This window comes from Fringilla coelebs (assembly GCF_963513975.1).
Source record: "Fringilla coelebs genome assembly, chromosome: Z".
NCBI classification, from domain to species: Eukaryota; Metazoa; Chordata; class Aves; order Passeriformes; family Fringillidae; genus Fringilla; species Fringilla coelebs.
This window is the reverse complement of record NC_140031.1, coordinates 46,977,532-46,997,179: the sequence shown is the minus strand read 5'-3', so window position 1 is coordinate 46,997,179 and position 19,648 is coordinate 46,977,532. Positions and strand designations below refer to the sequence as shown.

Genomic DNA, 19,648 nt, shown 5'->3' with positions numbered 1-19,648 from the left:
ATTGAGTTTTGTGATTATAAAGTTAATCTGTTTAAAAAGTTTTTTGTCATATAATGAGCAAATAAATTATAATATTTTTTATGTTCCACAGCCATAATTTTACCAACACAGCTGTTTGACCCAGTGACATCATGTTTTGCATATTTCTGCATTTTAATGAGTTAGTCATTTGAAAGGTTACAAAGAAACCATAACTCATAAGTAATTGAATTATTTAGCAGAAGTATAAGGTCTTCTGACATGGGAAGGTCACTGTGGGAAGGAAGGAGCATCAATGTACTGAATTGCACCTGTTTGTTGAAGATAGGTACAGACCAGAAGCTTTACTGTTAGATTACAATTGACTGTTTTCTCAGGGAATTATTAAATACATGCACATACTAAAAGCATCTGAATTCCTTGTTATTGAGACAGAGGATTTCTAGTCATAAGACACTAAATGGGAGTTGTCTTTCAAGACTTTGGATAACTTCAATATTTTACAGAAAACACTTATGTGCATGATATGTTTTTCATTTAGAATACTGAAATACAGACCTACAAAGAGATTGGAATTTACTCTTTTCCCATGGTAATTTAATAAATACACATTTTTGGAAATGAAAGGTAAAGTGTAGGATCTTGGCATCTTGGGTTGCCTTTCTTCAAGATAAATACTTTACAAATCAGAAAAAGCCCTGAGCCCAGTGAAATATCTGGATTTCAGAAAGAGAAGGTGTTTGCAAAGAATTTACAAATACAAAAGCAAAGGAAGTAAGGTTTATTGTGGAATTAATTGTTAGTTTTCCATGTTCTGTTACATAGAAAATGCTCACTTAACTATTTGGGGTTATATTCATCATGAAGTGCTAATGAGAATAATCAAGACATACTGTCACATTTTCAGGGAGGAGGCAAAGCAAATTTGCAGTTGAGAACTTTTGCTGTCAGCCAATGGGATACTTGGAAATACCACAGAAACATTAAAAAAATCCTGCAATCCAGCTTTGCATCTGTACTTATTTGAGCATAACTTTCAGGGGGTAACTGATATTCTTCTTGGTTTCCGTACTGAAAGATTGATTACAACCAATAATTGCTTGTTATTCATGTGGGCTTTATTAAAATTATTTAATTTACTTTTCTTTTTTATTTTATTTACATTTTATTTACTTTACAATTTGTTGCTTTCAAAACATTCTATTTATATATAAATAACATTTTCATTAAAATCTTAGTTCTTCTTCCTTGTACCTCTCTGAGGCATTTGAAATTTTTGTTGGAAAAGAGTTTAAAATAGCTTTTTAAGGCAGTGGGAGAGAGGATGAGCTACAGACTTTAATTACAGATAGGGTTGCTGTAGAATATCTGGAGGGCAAACTGGTGGGTTCATTCTTTCACAGGTTGTATGTACCCCAAAGATGTTTGCGCTTAGTGAAGAAAAGCAGAATCTGGTTTTACAGCCCGGGCAGTTGTGGACAGATTATTTGCAGCCCAGTATCCTGCCTGCATGGCTGGGGTGGATTCACTACCATTCAGTCTCCAGTGATTTCTACAAATAGCCCAAATCTCACATCGGGGAGAAAGGGGTGGGTCTGATGTTTATTAAACAGTGTTTGAAGTAGTAGTTGAACATGAGCATTGTTCTTTCTCCTAATTCACAGAATTAAATTAATGCTATAGCATAGTTTTTTGTGTCTCACTTGCCTCTAGAAATAATATTCTGCTGCAAATCGTAGAGAAAATAGTGCTTGTAAAGATATGGAAGTTCTCTATAAAGAATACAGTAAACAACTAAGGATGTAAAAATCCTTTTAATTCATGTATGTTTTTATTCAGTTTTGACCTTGCGAACAAACAGTATAAAACAGGGTTGCAGACCTAGCACATAGACATATTTGGGTTGCTAATTATAGAGAGATGTAAAACATTAATTCTTTTCAAAACTTTTCAGCAGTAAACTCAAATACAGGAACAGTTTTTCTGGTAGGTTCTTTAGCCTTGAACATAGATTTGTTTAGTATAGCTGCGCTAGCACTAAATTACAAATAGTAAAGTAAGACATAGTCATGACATGTTTAATAATTTCCAGCATAAAGATTGTGAAATAAGATAAATGCAGTTCTGCAGGGAAATAGATTTCGACGTAATGCAGTGTCGAAATAGAAGGTAGTAACAGGGAGGAAATGGAGAGTTTATTGTTTCTATAGCTCCAATATCTATTAAAAGTTAGTTACACAGCAGGTGGCACTTTGGGTAAGTGTAAAGTGAATGTTTTGAAATAAATAGCAGCTGGGTGACCTGTGATGTCAGGGCTCTAGACAAGGGTGTATGTTTGTCAATATATCCTACATGTTTTACAGATTCCTCAGGGACCAGGAAAAGATACAATTTCACCTTTTCTGTGCCAAAACATTTTAATTATATCTTCTTCCAAGTACAGCGGTTCAGTAACCAAGGGGCTGACATTGATGCATGTGTTGATAAAGCTGCAAACATTCAAAATGAGATTAACAAAGATTTTGAGGAAAGGGTGACAGCTAATTTTGTACAGTATTCTGCATCTAATTCAGGTTAGTGTAATGATAGAATATTTCATAACTGCTGTGTCATCTAGAAAGACTTTTATTATGCTTCGTGTATTTAAAGATTTGTGTATGTGAATGTACAGTTCTTTATACATCATTCAAGAAGGTTATAACTTCTTTATTGAACGTCTGTTGGTTGTAGCTGTAAAAAGGAATAAACTTAAGCATTTAGAAGCAATTTTACATATCCATCTGCATTAATCACAGTAATAAGTTCCTTTTGTCTAATTTACCTTGAAAATAATGACTTCAGATGTGCAATGTAATCAAAACTACCATGTACTTTTTGTGGCACTGTTTAGTATTTGCAAGAAAAGTGGATAGAAAGTTGTAGTAAACGTATTTAAGTAATCAAACTGTAGTTTCTTTGTATTATATGCTATCTTTTGAAAACATCTCAGTGTATTTCTGCTCTGTTCTCCTCCTTGTTTGAAGGTAACTCACATTCTTCCACTTCTTTTTGTTTGTGAAATTTTCTCCTCTTTTTTTATCTACTCAGTTCTCCATCTGCTTTCACTTTTGTTTGCTTGGGCCGTCTCTCATCCCAACTTGATAATGAGGAATGCAGTGTGACCCTGACCTCTATCAGCCCATGCATGACCTTCTGACTCGCCCACATAACCTTTGACCTTCTCTTTGACAGCTTGATTAATTACCCTGTGTTATGATTTATGAGTAAGTGCTATGTAAAAATAATAGACAACAGGTGGTCCTCTGAAATCTTTTTGCGGTACATTTTCTTTTCCTGCCTAACCTGATGAGCTGTTTTAAGTTGGGAACTTAGTGGGACAAAGTGTGTTTGGCAGAGGCATGGCATTTTTATGCACTTGGACACAGTGCTGGAGTTCAGGCAGCTGAGGTATATCTGGGATGGAAATATCACAGTGTTAGCAGGGTGTAGTTGCCAAAATGTACATTGGGTGGAAACAGAAAGTGGAATCAACTGACATTTCAGGCGTTTCAGTCACAGGTCACGTCTTGAGAAAATTGCTCAAATAATGGAGGGGGCATTTTTCAAGCTGAGCTGCATCTCCAACAGCTATGTTTACTTTAACGCTTCACTAGTGACTTCTGATTGGTTGTCATGACCTCATCCTGCTGTTGCACCTACAGCGTCGCAATAGTGACATAGATGTACCCTTCTCACAGTAAAGATGGGAAATTAACAGAGCATACGTCTTTCAGAAAGATGAATGGACATTGCTGTGTCTGTTTTAACCACAGGCAGGTTTAAGAACAGAGTGCTTTGAGTTGCATTTCCCCAAGGAATTCATTCTGGTCTTGCTACCAACTGTCCAAATAGAAACCGAACTTGAAAATTCAGGTTGATCAAACATAGGAAAATTATCTCATTTAAATCCTCACTCACAGTCCAAAAAGATAGTTACATAGGTCAAAAAGATGCCTCTCTGGCTCTGACCTCTTTTGTCACATATTGTGTCCCACCCTGGTGGCTTAATATGCAGATCCGAATGGTTTCTGTTCTTTACTCATGTGCCAGGTAGGTGAGATTTCAAACGATTTAAAATTTACCTCAAATACTTTGAGACTTTTTTTTAAGCTTACCCCGTTGAACTTCCAGTAAGAGAGAACGTATCGCCCCATTTCTGCCTCACGTATTACAATGGAAAAGGCCCTTCTGCATTGTTCCGTCTTAGTAGTATATGTATTGTAACTGAGGTTCAGGATTCTTTCCAACTCTTGATTTAGTAAGCCTGCTTTTCCTTTCATCATCACAATCCTCAACCTTCAGAAGCAGCAATCTGGAGAATGGTAGGCGTTAATGTAGATTAAATTTTACTTACCTTGAAGCATTACCACGTGAGGGGAAGAAATATTAATCAGGTGCTTTGGTCTGAGAGACAAACTGTAATTTTGTAGATTAGAGGCTGGGAGTTCCATTTGTCAGTGTCTGCCATAATTATAAGGTCTTATCACTGGTACACTGATGGGTGAAGATTGATGGGGATGAGGGGGTAGTGTCCTTAAAGCTTAGCTTTTTATCATTAAAAAACTTTTTGTAGGGTGGTTTCTCTTTCTGTGCACACTAGTCGCACAGGAGAAAACTATTACATTGAAAACTACTGTTAGTATGTTGAAAACTACTTTTATTGCCTAATGTTTGCATACCACTTAATACCACTGGGTGTGGCAAGATTTAGAAACCCTCCTAGATGATTGCTACTTAAGTAAGTCATAGGTCACTATATTTTAATAGTGGTGTAAGCTCATCATGGCTGAAATTGGTATTTTTAGTGACACTGATTTAACAAATAGCAAAGTAATACATAGTAATAACACATTTAATACTTTCTAGCATGCAGGACTGTATATGGTGAAAAAAGATGAATACCGTTCTGCATGCAAAGTTTTCCCAAACAGGACTCTCATTTTAAACAGTGCTTTTTTAATGAATGCAATTTTTGTCTATGTTAACACTTATGCCAATCTTGTCTCTTATTAAATTTTGCTACAGGCCTTTTTAAGATATTAGTGGTCTTGTGTTCTGAGGTTTGCATTGACTTGCACACTTCCCAAATTCACTGCATTAGTGCTCCATCTTTTTTTTCATTTTCTGATTGCGCTGAACTTGAATGGTGTAGCTACACCCACATAAATTACTTCTTTTAAAATTAATTGAAGTTAAAAGCCATAGTGTTTACACTGATATTATTTAGAGCAGAGTATTTATTTTCGGTAGAAAATGTTCAGGTAAAGGCTGAATGAGAGAGGTTGTAATTGGCTATATTTTACCGGTAAATTTGGTTTTCTGTGTTGATTTTTATATGTTACTCTCAAATCTTCTTTCTGGTGCCATCATTTTCTTCTTGAAATTTAGGATGCAGAAGTACAAGGGAAAGAGAGATACACCATATCATGTAAGCAAAACAGTCCAAAAAGAGATTACTTTCCAAAGAGAAAGACTTAGGCTTTCCCATAATAGAAGGGGGAGAAAAATCTTTGTTTAGTTATTGCTTAATTATTTTAATTCTACTGTCAGGAAAGGCCTGCTATCTGGGAGAATTTGTAAAAAAGTATAAAAGGAGTCATGTTATAGTGCTTAAAGTATATTTAGTAAAAATCCTTTAATTGATTTATAAAATAGTGAATTTAAAAATAGAATCTTACTTGACCTGTTGATGTCTACATGAAAAATTTACATTGTGTCCTCATAAAAGGGGACAAATGAGTCATGTAATTTTAAGGTGCATGATCAATAACTTAGACAAATTCCATATCTCTGATTATTTTTGTGACTGTTTTGTGCATTAATATGGCCAGGCATGGTGTAGATAAATTTTAAAATTTGTCTTTCTGTTTTCTTTCACCCTTTCCCTATTGTTTATTTATATTTTTGCCTGTTTGTTTATATTTATCGCAGTTGAATTCATGGCAGGCAGGGCAGGGTAGTCATGTGACAGGAGACCCCTTATGGTGCTGCATCTAACAAGGAGACAATTTTCTCTTTGGCCTCTTGTGACCCTTTTTTACTATATCGCTTATGCCAGAGGTAGTATCCTGAGTGCCTCCATTTCACCCTGTGCAACTGTGCCCTTTAACTTGGTTTTTGGTGGGAGGAGAAGCTCCGGCAGACACTGGAGAAGGGCACAAGGATAAGGGGTAGGAACTCCCTTCGGATGTGATTTTGATAGCTAGTCAAGTGTGTCCAACTGTAGAAAATCAGTGAGTGACAGTCTGTCTACCTGACAGTGGCCACAATGAACTACAAGATTTGTGAATGGCTCTACAGAGTAGAATAAAGCAAGCCCAAATAAAGTATCTTTTGTTGGGGTGGACTTGGTTTGCTCTGGGCAGCTAGGTATGGGGGATCTCTTTTGATCCTCATGCCAGGCCTGAGTGCAAAATGCAGCAGTAAGTGAGAAGCTGGAATAAAGCTGTTCCATTAGATAATTAATATAGATGTTTCTGAAAAGTCTTTATTAAAATTTACTTCTAAAGGATAGCTTGATTTTGACTGAGAACTCACACTAACTTTAGGGACGCATCTGTTAAATGCATGTGCTTCTCTTTTTTCCCTTCCTTTTGTAATTATATCTTCCATAAATATTATGATTTTTTGTGATTTGCCATTATTTAAAAATCATAACATCTGATTGGCTGATTTATTCAAGATTTATTTCTCATTCATAAATATTTTTTTCAATCAGCTCATTTCCTGAGGCAAAAAAATGTACCTTATATGCTCGAAAGTGTCCTGTAGGTTGCAAATTTGCTCTGCATTTGTTGAATATATAGTATAATTCCCAGTGAACTTTTACAGCAGATTTAAAGATGCACTAAAAAGTCAGACCTACCATAAAGAGTTGACTTGTAAGCAACACCACTGAATCAGTTTTGGTATTGATTCATTGTTACTGCTGCTATTTGCCTCTGCATGGTGTGCTTATTGTCAGCTAGACAAAAGGTTTTACTATTTGAAAATGTCGTGAATAATTTTCACATGCTTTCTTTAATGCGTCTGTCTTTATATATAAAATCTCTCAATCCTTTTTATTTTAAAGGTTTTTACTGGCTGGATGTAAAGCTTTTTATTCATTATTGTGTAGAGTTCTTAAAGCAACATTTTGCTTTTAGTTCCTATATTGTTTTCTGGAAAAGTCATATAAAGTGCTTATGAATAAAACAATATATTAAATTATTTTAAAGGTAAAACAGGCAACTTTTCTGATGCTGAGGGATGTGTATGAGCATAAGTACGTGCGCTGATACATATTCACACATCAATATCCCTTTAATGACAGAATATTCTTAAAAACCCTTCTATAAATGATGTGTGAAGTTGCTGTAATAAATTAAAAAGTTCTAAAGAGCATTAAAGTAAATGTAAAGCATTTTCAAGCATTAAAATCCCCTTTTCACATTTCTTCTTGTTTGTATGTGTGTGTGACTCTCTTCTAAAACAGGAAGGCTATGGAGTAATAGTTCTGAATCCCAATGAGAACTATATTGAAGTTGAGAAGACAAAAGCACAAATACAGCTGTCTTCTGATATCTCAGATGAACCTGCAGAAAAGAGAGAAAGAAAAGATAAAATCCAGAAGGAAACAAAGAAGCGACGTGACTTCTATGAAAAGTATCGAAATCCACAAAAAGAAAAAGAAACTATGCAGATCTATATTAGAGTAAGTTTCTTTTGGTTTTGTTTGCCCTTCTTTATTGATGCATATGTATGTTTACTGTCTGTATTGGCTAATAAATAGCATGCTTTGTTAAAAACAAATACATTACTGAGATGGAATTCAAGAGTTTATAGAGTTCCTGGCTCTTTATTCTGTTGGTATTTTTGGTCATTTATTGATCATGGTGTTTTGGAAGTATTACAGAAAATTTCTTTCTAATTTCAAAGGGAAACTTCAAATAAACCCCAGAGGAATTAATTGGTATTATCAAGAAAGAAATTATTTAAGAAAGACTTTTTAAAAACCATTTTATAAACAGAGGTGTTCATAAGAGAGACTTTGTAATGAAGCTTAGGCAACATACTACCTTCACGCATCATGTTTGCATTTATTGTATTATAAATGCATACATGACATGTATGCGTTGCATGGGAAGCAGTAGTTACAGCCTGATAGTTTTTATCACCTGCCAAATTAATAATGTATAATGGAAAATACCAGTGTTCCTCTTGTGTGGTAGCAAATTTACCCTGTAATGTATTATTTTTATATGAGCAGCCATCCATTGTGTTTGAGCTAAACTTTTGAAGGCAGATAAAGGAGGAAACTTGCTAATATATTAATAAATATTTAAGCTAGAATAATTTGAGAATGGTATGATAAAGAAACTCTGTCCCTTGCCCTTTTCTGATTCAGTGAACCTTTGCACTTTGTAATGCTACCAGCATGGGATCATTATAACAGTGCTACCCGAGGATTTCTAATTCTGCAGGGGGCACAAACAATATTACATGCACATTGGCACATTCTGCTTCATGTACATACTATGCATTATACATTCCAGACTGAGTCATATAATTTCCAAAACCCTTATTATAAAAGTCGGCATTTTCATTCAACAGTAAAACATACCAGAAACTCCAAGTGAAGGTAAAACAAAAAAAATGTATGTCATTGTGATGAGAAACAGCGAAAAATCGTAAGATACAGTTAGATACGTTACAGTCATCTTAAATTTTAATATGCCCCTGCTAATCTTTTTTTAGAATAACAATTTTTGTAGAAGAAGTATAACTGTGCTGCTAGTTAAAAGGGTTAGTAACTTGGATGCACCCTTAACCCTTTACTTGGATTGTCACTAATGCCATGAATATTTACTGTCTTTTGAAAAATACCTGAGTATAAGAAACAAAGGAATGCATATATATATATTCAAAGTCACCAGCAAGGCACTGTGTTTTCTCTTTGCAGCTGTTTTATAAGATGCTGTTCTACCCACTGGCCAAAACCTCCTTCTTAAGAGGGGCAACCAGTTTTAACTTAAGGTCCATGAGAACCCAGTGGACAGTGCTGCTGTTTATCTGAAGTCTAGTCAGCACACAGGTTCAGTGTTCCCTTGTTGAAAATGAAGCTTTTCTTCATAACCTTTTTAGCAATTCTACCTTCTCATGACTCTTGCCCTATGAGGCATGAAAGTTGGTTTCAGGAGGTTTGACTCCCCCCCCAAAATATAAAATAAATTGTTCCATCCCATTTTCCTTTCTGCACAGCTCCATGCCTTAAATGTGACTGTTGATGTTTTCTTTATTTGATTTTCTTCAGATCAGGGAAAGTAGTGTATGTTTTAGTGAAAGTGTGGTTGGTAGTCTCCTTCCCCAGACCAATAAATTGAAATTGGGTTTTCTGACGAGCTTGGTGTCATATTCTGAAATTATTATTTTGTTGTTTTTTTTTTAATTAATAGACTCTAGTAGTATTTGGAAACAGAAAAACATACCTTCTTTAGTGTATTGCGGGACAAACCAATGCAATTTCCTTGCTTATCAATTTATGAAACAAAACTGGACCATCAGTAGGGTTCCATTTACTCTGTTGGTCAGAGCTGCTAAGTCTGTAGATGGTTGCAAGAAGTGCAATGCTATATTTGTCATTTTCTTGCCTCCCATACTTGAATCCATATTGCAGGATTGCTCTCTGCCTGCACCCAGGGACTTGCCTCCATAGGCTGCTGTGTTGGTGGTGCTTTGGGGTGATCTCAAAGGGCAATTCAGATACAATCCTACTGTATCGCATAGTATACATTTGACTCAGTAGGCTCTTAAAATAAAACATGCTGTCACTCAACAGAGATATTTAAGGATGGTATATGATTTGTAATGATCTCATCAAAGAGTTTTGAAAAACTTGAGCAGGCTTTGTCAACTTTGCCAAGTAGGAAAAAGCATGGATAGACTAGACAAAAAATTTCCTCACAAGAAGGCTTTAACTTATCTTACATGGAAGGAAAAACATGGTTGTGTCAAATATGCTGGAGAAATTGTTTCAGACTATTAAGCAGCAGGAATAAATATCCTCAGTTACGTTCTCATAGGGTCACTGAGATCTGTTGTGATCTAATGAGGAAATGCTATTTGAACAAATTAAAGCTGGCTGGTAGATGTTCCCACTTGTGCAGCTAGATTTTCCAAGAACCAGAGAATTAGAACTCTTCCTTGGTAATTATGTTTAAGTATTTTCTTTATTTTTATAGTGAAAAAAAAAATAGCTGGGGTATTCAAGAATATGTAAAAGCTGAATCTCTAAATAAAAAATATCAAACTGCACTGTATTTTTGTACAAAGTGAGTATAAATAAAAATTACTATGGCAGTGTAATGCATTAAGCATAGTGCTCTTGAAAGATCAAAGCACTTACTGTTTCATGCTGGAAGTTTCCTTAACTATGAAATAATGTACTTTCTGGCATACATTATGGCTTGTTAAAGGAACTGATTTGGTCTGGGTAATAAACATCATGTCAAACATTATGGCAGGAAAACCTGCTTAATATGTTTTGCAATAAGACAGATTTTTTTGTTCTTGAAAACATCTGCCAACTGAATTCACAAGTGAAGACAGAAAGTGTCATCAATTCTGTAACATTCTTGTAAATTTTATTTCAATTTTAGCAATGCAAACCAGGAAAAAAACTTTTGATAATCAGCATTGACTATAATACTTTTATGGAATGATTAAACACAAGCATTTTACTTTTATATAATGTGCTAATGAATGCATATGAATTTTAATACTCTTACTGTTCAGATTTTAACAAGCATATTGACAGATCATTTTAAAAGCATCTGGTTTTTAATGTGTTGAGTGGAGGATTGAGTAAAATAGCTAAATATGTACATACATCCTTTTAAAAAACATATTTCTATCCTTAGTTATAAACATTACCATTTTTTCTTAGACCACCAGAGGCTGCTCTGTACATATGGGCTAATGCTTTCCCCCCAGAAACTTCCTACCCTTGCCAGCCTTCATTTGTTACCGAAATGAACTGAGAGTTTGTTGCTCTCTAACCTTTTTCTATGGAAACAAATCATGCATGCTTAAATGTAGCATGATCATTCCTTCCATTCTCAGCCATCTCCCTTTCCCTACAGATTTTCACACTGACAGTGTCTTTTCCATGTTAGAAGACACTTAAAAATGTAAACTAGTATTTTCCCCCTTTTAAACTGCATTCACCACTTAAACAAGTATACTAAGTGGATTCTGAAGTGTTTTGCAAAAAAAGTATAAATTGCGTCATTTGATAGTAATTTGCAATAATGTTGTTGCCCCAACAGTTGGAGGATATCAAAGGGGCAACCAAGGAAGAAGTAGGAAGAATTACTTTTATCAGACCAACTAATGGGGTCAGGTTTTGTGGACAAAAGGGATAAGCCTTTCCAAAGCCTGTATGATAGGAATTTTGTCCTTTTTTTTCCCTCCTCAGCTTATCTGCTTGAATAATTCTTATTACAAATATTATTTTTACTATAGCACCATCTATAGCAGCACCATTTCTATTAACAGCATATTAATGAAATCATTTTGGATGCGGCATACTTTTCATAAATAATTTTTTCCTATCTTCTGTGAGAGATTAAGTAGGAAAAGATCATGTGCAACCAATTAATCTGTTTTACTAAAAATTGATACATATGGATAATTTGTGTCAGTATTTAGGAAAAATTGGTAAAAGTTGTTTTAATAAATGGTTGAGTGAGCAGTTCCTATTGGCAGACAGGAAGTCCTGGCAAGCATGCAAGCAAAGTTGTGCCATTTCTGCTCACTGTTTGGTGTGGCTGACATGAAGCACAGCCTGACTGGAGGTCATGGCAGTGTCCACTTGGGTGGGATGACCTTTCAGAGCCATGGATTTCTTTCACTCTGAGGATTGAGCCGTTTCCCAACATAACTGCAGTCCCACCAGCTGCTGGTTTCACCCTGTGGCCATCTCTGGGCTAATGACCTACCCTCTGACTTGGCAAGGTGCACACCTGCTCTTGTCCAAAGCCTGTGTGACTACATTAGCCTGCTGCTGATACGAAGCTAATAAGCTGTTTATTCCACCAGAGGAGACAAAATGACATGCTCTGGGTGAACAGCTCCTGAGAGGTAAGGGACATGGTTAGCACAGAGAATGTCTGTGGCAAATGTGGGCATCAGGACTTCAGCCCTAGAGTCTCATGCTGATGTTTTGTTTCCCCTTCTACAACAAACAATGCCTGTTCTTTTTCCCCTTTTACAACAGCCAGCATTACTTTATATATACACATCTGAAATACCATATGGTTTTACTCTGCCCACTTTTAAAGCCTGTTACTTCCTTATGTTCTTGAGAAGTCTTCTTTACTTTCAAGCAACTGCAAAATCAAATGCTGATAGTAAAAAGCTCATGAGAACTGCCTAGAAACTACCATGGTGTTGTTCTTGTCCCATGTAATGCGGGACACTGGGCGTTCAGAGTTGAGAAGACAGGTGCTGAACGTAAATGTGTAGTGACATTTTGAGTGCTCCAGGAACACCTGGAGAGATCTGGTCTTGTAGAACCTATGCCGCCAGAGACCTGCACCACCCTGGGCCAGCAGCTGGAAGCCAAACATATACCATGACACTTAGCACCTGCAGTTAGGCTACCATTTCTAAAAGGTCGGGTAAGCTTTAAGTTCTTACAGTAGTTTCTGTAAATCAGGAAGAATATGTATGTCATGTTTCATTCTACAGATACTACCATGAACAGGCATCTTACATTAAATAGCTAAACTGTGGAGAATTTAAACTAGTGTTCAATAATTTATGCATAGGCTATTTAGCATGGGCAGCTAAATTAGGTATTTTTAATAATCCTGAGATTATAAAGAATTCTTATAGTAAATTTTGCATTTACTAATCCTGGAAAGTTTTATATGTCTTCTTTTCCTTGATTGCAAAATCAGAGACACAGATAATCAGTGAAGGGAATCCTGTATCTCTTCTCTCTGCTATACCCTCTCTTTGTTCTGCATTTCACAAGTATGGTTTAATCAAAGAAAAGGAATAAATCAGGACCATCTAGCTTTGGTGTCTTTCAGACATCCATTACATGATGCCATGTAGTGACAAGCGTCATTGTTAGATCCAGCTCCTAAAATGCGAGGCAAGCCATGTAAGTTTACAAAAGAAAGAACCAGCTTGCATTTTTCCTCCCACCACAAGCTGTATAGTGCTCCCATCGTGCTGAAAAAAGATTCTCGCTCACAAGTTAGAAGAGTCCTCCTTCCTCTCAGGTGGCATTCAGGCTCATAAACGTGGCCAGTTTGTGGGGTAATGGTGAAAAAAACTGGCTCAGCAGAATGCAGACGTATTTGTTGAAGGCAAAAGTGAATAAAATCTCTCAAACATCTTGAACTCAAATAGTGCCTAGTTTTGATTGTAGACTGACTGCAGTGAAGGACTGCAAAGACCTTCTAGGTCTTCTGAGCCAGTGCAAATTGCACTTTGCCGGTATCCTTTATCCTTATTTAACAGAGCACAAGGGTTGTAGCTGATATCCAAAAACAAGGATAATATTCCCTAGCCTTCTGCACACAGTTGCATGTTTTGCTACTAGATTTCAGTGTGTTTGGTAAAACTGACAGAAGGAATTTAGCAGGGGCTCAAGTGGCAATATACACCTTTTTGCAAAACTTGAATATTCTTCACATGGTTTTCCTAGGGACTGGTCAGCCATAAGACACTTGATATAGTGAGAGATGATAAAAATTAATTTCTAAGATACATATTTGTAGATGTCTTAAGCTGAAGTGCATTCTTGCAAATTAACCTTTTTCTTTGAAGACATACCACCCCACCAAATCCCTCTAGAAATATTTATTTAATATATTAAATTTATTTATTTATTTTAGAGAGAAGGATATGAGGGCTGTACTGCAGTGTATGGAGATCAGAAAAACATTTGTGGAGTCTAGGAACTGAATGTCAGCAGACAGGGAGCTGGGGTACAGGATGGCACAGTAAGTTCAAGGATGTTTTCACCTCATCTGCTACAGAAAACAAACTGTAAATTCAACAAAAAATATGAAGGGGGAAAAAAATCTAGCTTTTGGGATTAAGATAAATCTAGTGGATCCTGTGTAGGTTGTTTGGCTGCCTGCAGCAGTGACAGCTGCCAAGGGGGCTAGAAATAGTGGAGGAGACAGAGGCGTGGAACAATGTAGAATAAGCTGCCCCGGAAGAAATGCTGGTTCTACCCTGCAATTCATAGGTGGCTGAAATTTGAAAAATTAAATATTATAGCAATTAATTAATTTAATTTTAAAATCCCTACAAGTTAAGGATTTTACTAACCAAAATCCTTAGTTTTTCTGAATTTATATTTTGTGTGATGTTATTTTGAATTATTTATATCTTGAATAACAAGGTTGATCTTTTTAATCATCTTGTTGCCATCACTCTGCAGGCAAAGAAATATGCTTTATTGGGAGTCTTTAGAAGAACTGTCTTTTTGTTCTTTCTATGTCTTGGTGAACTCCATATCAAATCAGCACTCCCCCAGAATTAGGTTTTATTAACTTCAGAGCCATTAACTTTATTTTGATAGTGTCCAGGCAGAATTCATTCTTAGTCTGTTTTACAATTATCTCCAGCCATTAATTCATCTAAATTTTGAGAAATTTTCCCATTCGTCTTTGGGTTTTTTCCTATTTTTTGTGGATAAAAGTGGATTCTAAACTGATAAAAAGTGCTTTTGTCTTTTGTGGTCAGAGGTGCTGGTAGCAGGTTTTCTCCCCTGAATGGGCTGCATGCTGTTCAGATGCATTGTTCTACACTTTTGTTGTTTAACAGTTGATTCTCATTCCTTTTCTCTGTCTTTTTTGATATTACTTGGCAAGAATGAATTTGTCAATACCCAGTGAAGTGTATTTTGTATATTTTCAAGTAAAACTTGAATTTTTATTTTTTTTCCCAATAGATGGCACTGCTTGGAGAGAATCTACTAAGTAAAGCGAGATTGATGTGCATTTAGAATTACCAAGAGTTGTATGTGTTGGGGAGACCAAAGATTTTCTGGGCTCTTAAGCAGCACTTTGAGATCTTCTTGTCTGGTACTTCTAGTAAAAACATGGCATGAGAAAACTATCATGCAAGTACATGTGCAAGTGTGTGCACACAGGCACTACCTACACCAAAGCACACAAAAACTACTCACATTCTTGCATGTTTGGCATTCTCTAAACTGCATAAGCTGGCCTCTGACTTAATGCAGGCTATGACAGACATAGGATACATGAGACTGAAAAGTTTTCTTTCTCCCAAAAGCAAAGATTTAATCAGTGTATCGAGTGATATAATATAGCAAGGAATTTAAAATTTATTTAGTTCAGGCAATACAGCTGGTACTTCATGAGCATCTGCAGTGTGTTCTTTTGGACTGGTGTTTTCTTCCAGGATGTTTCTTCATTCCTATCTCCTATCTTTTCCACCTGCTGTGTAACTGAATAATCTAATTCCATGGATCTTGCCAGTTCAGCCTATGTCCTAGAAAAGTGGGCAATTACCACTTAACTGTGTCACAACTATTCTGTTCTTAACTTGGGAAAAGAGAAGCTTTAATTGCAGATAGACATTAAGATGACATAAGATAAATATTAAGAGATATTTATATCTTTGGGATTTGGTTTGCTGGGGAATTCTTTTGCATTTATCAAATAAAGTAATGAAGAAATTTAGCAAAGCTTAGGCTGCCTAAGTAATTTTGAAAGATTTCCTGGTGTGGCCTTAGGCTTCAATACATCACTGCCCTCACACATTCCACTTTGTAGCACCTCTCCCTACTTTTCTAGCTACTCTGCTTTTCATGTTTGAAAAATGAACAAACACATTTGATGACAGGATTGTGTTATTTATCGTGTGTCCCTTGCACTGGTTGCCAAAAAAAGGTAGGCTTATGTTTAATGACTGTTGATTATCTTTAAATCCATTATCAGTGAAGACTGTGTGAAGTTCTCCTCTGTGAGTTATGTCAGGCTTTCAGTTGCTGCATGCTGCTGTGACTGCATGCAGGCTCTGAATGCATTGCCTTAAGTGGGCAAATGAGTTATGGCTGTGATAGATCTTAAAATAACAGCATTTGATTTGATTTAAGACCACTTGTCTTAAATACCTTTCTTCTGCTGTTTGCTGTTGGTTCATTATGTTCTTTTACCATTTCCTTTCCCTTTCTGTTTTGAGCTACTCTAGCTGACTTACAGAGTTTGGCTGATGCATAAATTGATTTTTCTCTCATGGGTGCCAAACACTGGATCAGAAGTTGAGAAATTATTGTTACTCTATTACACTGGGAGTGAGTAACCATGACATCATTTTCTAAGAACACCATGAATAGAGCTGTTTCTACTCAAAGATAAAGTGACCAGGCAGAGTTCAGCTTTGCTAGACTATCAAAGACAGATGGCAAAAGATGACCACTGCCTCACTTGTACTGTGGGTCCACAGAGCATACAAATTTGAAAAGATAATGTTATGGCATGGACGTAACAGAAATTATTTCATGTTAAAAGTGCTGTAGTCATCTTCAGGACTTCTCTGGAGTGTGTGCAAAGTCACTCTCCTTCAAATGCCTTTAAATCAAGATTTGACGAGCTTTCACAATGTACATTTCTTCACTTCTGTGACACTAGAACTACGGAGCTCCCATTTTCTTGCTTTTGTTGGAAAGTAGGAGATATGGCAGTTGTGACCAGTCCTGGCAGAAAGTGCTTTGAGGTATGGCAGTTGTGACCAGTCTTGGCAGAAAGCCCTTTGAGCATAGTTTTGGACTAGGTGACCCTCAGATGTTCTCTACAGCTGATGTAGTTCAATGATTTGATATTACAAAATTTCAACTCAAGCCCTCAAAGAAGTATTAGATCTATGAGTAGACTTTGTGGACATTGCGACGAAAGGCAGATTTCGCTGTCTCAGAACATTTAGTACTACCGAGGTTGTGATTGGCCATCCACACTAGGAGGGGTAGATAATTTAGACCAAAAGCTTACCAAGCTATCAGCATGGTTAAAACAACGTGATCTTGCACAAGTACTGCTACAGAAATGCATCTTGAAAGATATAAACCCCTACATACAGGCACTGATATTTCTTGGCATTTTTAACGCTGAGGTGTTGAGCAAATATTCAAATATTCATGATTTCTTCAGAGCTCAAGAATTTCCCCAAGACAGATTATTATCTTGAATTACCCTGAAGGACATTCAGTCAGAACAGCAGTAGGAGTTTTTCCACAGATGTTGTCCAGATGTTATTAGCATGACCATTCTGGAATAATGGGGAGGATACAAGTAGTGCCCACATCTTTCCTACTTCCTCTCCTTTGTTATATTTTCATCAGGATTTTGTCTACATTGTTAATTTGGGTTTGCAAGATTTCATTTTCAACTATAAAGCAGTTCTTGAATTTCAGAGTAAAAGCAATCTGTGACGTGTAAATAGATCATTCACAAAGTGCATGTTTAGAAGTGGATAGACATGACAGAATTAAGAACTCTGTACTTTATTAAAGCATTAGCAAAGAGTGGTTTAACTAAGCCTGTACACAACTACTTCTTAGAAGACTTTGTTTAGCAAAGCTTAGCTGCAGGCCAGTGCATTGCCTGCAGGTTGCCTTGAAGCCTCTGCACAGAACCATTACTTCTCTTCATCTCTTACACCTGTGACCATGTTCATGAAGAGTTACAAATTACTTACGAAACTTTTGTCCAGTTTTGTGGGAATGCTGGAAGTCCATGCTGCTTGGGTGTTTGGTCACTGCACTAGGATACAATGAACATGATCATAGGAATTTCCAAGATGCCTGGTGCCTGACAGCTGTGAGTTCTTACCATGCATTTTCATCTTTATTACTTAACAAGATTTAAGGTTTAGAAGATGTTTGTGTAGAACCGTTTGCTCTAATAGAGCTAGCAACAAAAATAGAAAAATATGTTAAACATAGATTGTTAAACAGTGCTCTGCTGCTCAGTATAAGAGCTGTCAGAGCTCTTCCAGCGTCTCAGTTAGCCTGAAGATCTGGTTAATTGGCTTCTAGAGGGCAAACAGAACTAGAGAAAAGTTACCTAGAGACTTATTGGGGTTACAGCTTTAATGCTGACACCATTAAGGACAGATCCTGCAGTTGCCCGGATCCATTCTTCCGCACAATCTCTTTCTTCTCCCACACAGAATGAAGTCTGTCCTTCTTCTCTTTTCCTGTTTATCCAGGTAACTTTTGTTAGAATTGTTGTCTTTTTTCATCCTGATGTAATGGTTTTTAGCAAATTCAAACTTGAAATGATACATGTCAAAGAACTAATCTGTAAGATGGACATCAGCACACAGAGGAGTTCAAAAAAAAGGAACTAAAAGAACAGAATTTTTTTTTCATTAAATGTCAGTAAAGATCTTTGTCTCCAAAACTAAGTAGTGATATGAATGGGGGAAGGCTGCAGGTGTTCAGTGCACTTAATCTTTGTCTTAAAATACATCAGACAAATGGTGTTTTCTAATAATGGATTAATGTGGCATCAAGGACTATTTGTAACAGTAACAAAAGTGGCATCCGTGTGATTTTTGAGGGTTTTTCTTATCCCACACAGCAAAATAGACATGGATTACCTATCTTATATAAGATAGATATTCATAGGATCTTCAGTTGTCCCTGGAATTTCTGTTCTGTTTTTGTACAGTCTGTAATCTCAATAAGACACCCAATGTTTGGACTATGCCACCTGAGTTACAAGATTGCTCCCAATTTTCCAGTTAGGTCAACCAAAAAAATTAAGATATGATAGAGGGTCAGTGGGAAAAATTCATATCAAAACAACTGCTCACTATGTCATTATGACAACCTGCTGTAACAAATGTGCTTCTGTTTTAATTTATGACAATTAATTGCTAAAAGTAATTTAATCTGACAGTGGCAGGGTGTTGAAAGACTCCTGAAGATGTCATAAAAGTGACCTTTCTGCCCATGTGCAACCAAAAGCCATTTTTAACAAGGAGGCTCAAAAACAGTACAACTTCTTTTGTACTTTGTTAATTAGTTATTGATTTGAAACAATGCTCTGCCAAATATTGTCAGATTAGCTAGACGCCAGGAAGGTCACAGTGTGACAGTCTAGTCCTGATAATCTTATGGTTTATAAGAATTCTTTTTTACTTTGAACCTTTTGTTCTGATATCCTGAGAATTACATTTCCTGGCTTTAGCATCTGTGCTAATTTAAAATACAGCCAAGCTGTCTGTTATGTAATTGGATGTTTTGAGTTGTTAAAAAAAAATGCAATGTGTTAGAATAAAATTGCTGTTGATCTAATATCTAATGATCTTCGACAACAGCGATGCACCAGTACTGCAATGTGAATGGCCTTGCTAATCTGTGTGGAAATGAGCCCGTTTTAAAGAAATAATCAACACAGGGGATTCACAGAGTTCAAGACAGAGGTACAACAGGCAAGTTCTGAGGTTGTATAGCAACTCATTGGGATGAAAGATCATTTCCTAGGGTACGTTATTGTGAAACAAAAATAACAGAGGTGCATCTGCCCAGGAAAATGAAGAAGCAGAATTCAGGGTTAAATAGCTAAACATTCAACTTTTCAGCTTATTCAAA

At 36.3% G+C, this 19,648-nt stretch overlaps 1 protein-coding gene across 4 annotated transcripts in view; it reads left to right on the top strand.

The window, feature by feature from the left end:
* The window catches only part of ARB2A (ARB2 cotranscriptional regulator A), a 257,706-nt gene that overhangs the window by 122,078 nt on the left and 115,980 nt on the right, over window positions 1-19,648 (top strand). For all 4 annotated transcript variants that reach the window (XM_084224921.1, XM_084224918.1, XM_084224919.1 and 1 more), the window contains one exon: window positions 7,493-7,711. In XM_084224921.1, the coding sequence (XP_084081047.1) occupies window positions 7,493-7,711 (219 nt within the window). The remainder of the gene's footprint in view (window positions 1-7,492; window positions 7,712-19,648) is intronic.